At 47.8% G+C, this 2,898-nt stretch overlaps 1 protein-coding gene across 1 annotated transcript in view; it reads right to left on the minus strand.

Annotated features, from left to right (window-relative positions):
* The window catches only part of LOC102036951 (Golgi integral membrane protein 4-like), a gene marked incomplete at its 5' end in the record, with an annotated part of 14,333 nt that overhangs the window by 1,207 nt on the left and 10,228 nt on the right, over positions 1-2,898 (minus strand). Inside the window, 3 exons of the mRNA XM_031062494.1 lie at positions 498-569; positions 1,924-2,088; positions 2,692-2,753. Of these exons, the coding sequence (XP_030918354.1) occupies positions 498-569; positions 1,924-2,088; positions 2,692-2,753 (299 nt within the window). The remainder of the gene's footprint in view (positions 1-497; positions 570-1,923; positions 2,089-2,691; positions 2,754-2,898) is intronic.

The following is a 2,898-nucleotide window of genomic DNA, read 5'->3' on the forward strand; positions in this document are numbered from 1 at the left end:
CCCCTAAAATTCCTCCTACAATTCCCCCTGTAATTTCTCCTATAACTCCTCCTGTAATTTCTCCTATAATTCCTCCTGTGATTGGCTCCTGCAGTGATTCCTCCTGTGATTCCTGCAGTGATTCCTTCTATAATTCCTCCTGTAATTCTTCCTGTGATTCCTCCTGTAATTTCTCTTGTAATTCCTCTTGTGATTGATTCCCCCTGTGATTCCCCCCAGTTGCTGTTTGGGAACACCCCACAGCTCAGCTGCTGCAGGTGGGTGCAGACAGAAAGGAGGAGGGTACAAAGAGCACAGAGGGTGCTCTGAACACCTGGAAAAGGCAGCAGGGGGCTCCAGGTTTGTTCTGGACACCTCCCTGAGCCGGCAGAGGCAGACCTGGAGTCCCTGCTCGCTCCTGGCTCCCTAAAAGCTGAATCCCCCCAAATTCCTGGCTGCCAACCCCCCCCAGGTGACCCCACAGCAGAGAGGAAAGAGGAAGAACCTTGGTGTCGTACAATTTCTTGCTCCTGATCTTCTTGGTAATCCTCCAGTGGGTCTTCCCTGGGCTTGGCAGCTCTACCAGCATCCTGAAAAACACAGGCAGGCAGGGTTGGGAGTGCCCAGCTGTCGGAATTCAGGACATCCTCTGGCTGTCCTGGATTGCCAGGACCCCTAAAGGGGGCTCAGAGAGCCTGGCACAGTGCCCAGGACTCCTGTGACTTTGATTATGACCCATGGAAAAAATTACCAACCTTGTATGAAGACCTGTAAGCCATGAGAGTCTAAGTAGAATAATAATCAGTTTGTCATGGGGTGAAAAATAGATTTTTGGGGTTTTTAGAGTGGGGGTTCAGAGGGCAAGATGGAGAAAGCTGGGCATGTCCTGTCCTTCTTCTTCTTCTTCTTCTTGGCCTCCATCTTCTGCTGTGACGGTGGCTGTTGCCTCTGGAAAACTTTGGGATTTTTAGGGTAGAGCTTTAGGGAGCACAGCACAGCCAGATCTGAGAGCCAGGTATTTATATCACTAATTCTTTCCACATTTTCACTTATCTCAAGGAGGTGCCAGCATCTCTCTCTGATTTCATTGGCCTGGATTTCTTTTTTTTTTCTTTTTTAATCCCGCCATTAATCTTGATTTTAGAGCCTGACAGATAAAACACTCCTTTGTTTTTTAAAAACCAAGCAACGTTCAGCTGCTTGTCAAAACAAATGAACATTTCCCTGATGCAGAGTCTGGCTTCAGGCAGCAAGAAACACTTGGTGAAATAAATGGATTCCATCTGCAAGGAAGCAAACAAGGAGGCAGAGCTCTGACATGCTGCCAGCAGCCTTGGACAGGGCTGCGCTGCCCAGAACCCAGCACAAACTCAGATTATTGTCTCTGGTTCTGCTCCCAAGTGCATCAAAGTCCCTTATTCCACATCTCCCCATCCCTAAAGGTGTTGCAAGTGCCAGGGGGGACTCCAAAAGCAGAGAGGACAAGGCCAGAGCAAGTTCTGGTGCATGGCTAAAAAATAATTTCCTAAACTCTGGCACCTTTGCTTATTCTGCTCCATTTGCCCCAAGCTGGACCTGCCCAGCTGATTGTGCTGATAAAAACCACAAGCAGGATGGAAACAAGGAACCAAAAAGTCCCATGAAACGTAAATTTCAAGCTCCATTATAAGCAATGGAAGAAAAAATAAGTTGGTTTTGACCAATCTGCCAAAGAGCTTCCTCCTGCCTGCCACATCTCACAGTGGGATTATGGATCTAGCCAGGAATTCGGATTATGGACCAGGAATTTGGATTATGGATCCACCAGGAATTTGGATTATGGATCCATCAGGAATTTGAATTATGGATCCACCCAGGAATTTGATGTTTCCCTTCCAGCCCTTCAGCTCTCTGCCCACCCACCATCCCCAGCTGGGATCCCTCCCTGGCCCTGCTGGTTGTCACCTTTGGTGGCTTCTCCTTCCACTCTTCTTTAACTCTGGGCTCCTTGAACTTCTCCGAGCCTCCCACCTTCTCCTCAAAGTCAGGTCTCTCCAGCTCAGCCTCCTCAAACTCATCCTCCCCCTGGTTGTTGGGGTCCTGGGCAGGATCTGCAGCATCATCTGGCATCTGGACAGGAAAAGCCTCTTTGTGGCTTTTATTTATTTATTTTTATTTATTTATTTTATTTTATTTATTCCCTCAGGAGGCAGCAACCTGCCTAGCCCAGCAAGCCTGGAGCACTTGCACCTCTCCAAGCCTGGTGGTGTTTGTTAAAAAATCCCCAAAACATCTTTGCTATCCCTCCACACCCAAGGAATTTGGAGTTCACAGAAACTTCTGGGTAATTATTGACTGACTGGACTCTTACTCTGAGCCAGAGTCGCATCCAGATGAAACAGGGCAGGGTGAGAAGATGAAAACTTCTCCCAGCCAGGCTGGGCAGGGCTTGGAGCACCCTGGGACAGCGGGAGGTGGGCTGAGATGAGATTTGAGGTCTTTTCCCAGCCTTGGAGCACCCTGGGACAGTGGAAGATGGGGTGACATGGGGTTTAAGGTCCCTTCCAAGCCTTGGAGCACCCTGGGACAGTGGGACGTGGCTGGGGATGGGGTCAGATGAGATTTAAGGTCCCTTCCAAGCTTTGGAGCACCTTGGGACATGGAAGATGGGGTGACATGGGATTTAAGGTCCCTTCCCAGCCTTGGGGGGTTTGTGATGCTCTGGTTACTCACCATGGGCTCCTGGACCACCGTCTCTTTCTGGGACTGCAGCTCCCTGTCGATGACTCCTGCATCTGCCAGGGACAGGGACAAGAATAAAAAAAATAAAAATATACAAATAAAAATATATTAATATATAATAACTAATATATTAAAATATAGGTAATATAGATAAATATATATAATATATACTGTATATTGTATACTATATAGTATATA

This window comes from Geospiza fortis, unplaced genomic scaffold, assembly GCF_000277835.1.
Source record: "Geospiza fortis unplaced genomic scaffold, GeoFor_1.0 scaffold37, whole genome shotgun sequence".
Lineage (NCBI taxonomy): Eukaryota > Metazoa > Chordata > Aves > Passeriformes > Thraupidae > Geospiza > Geospiza fortis.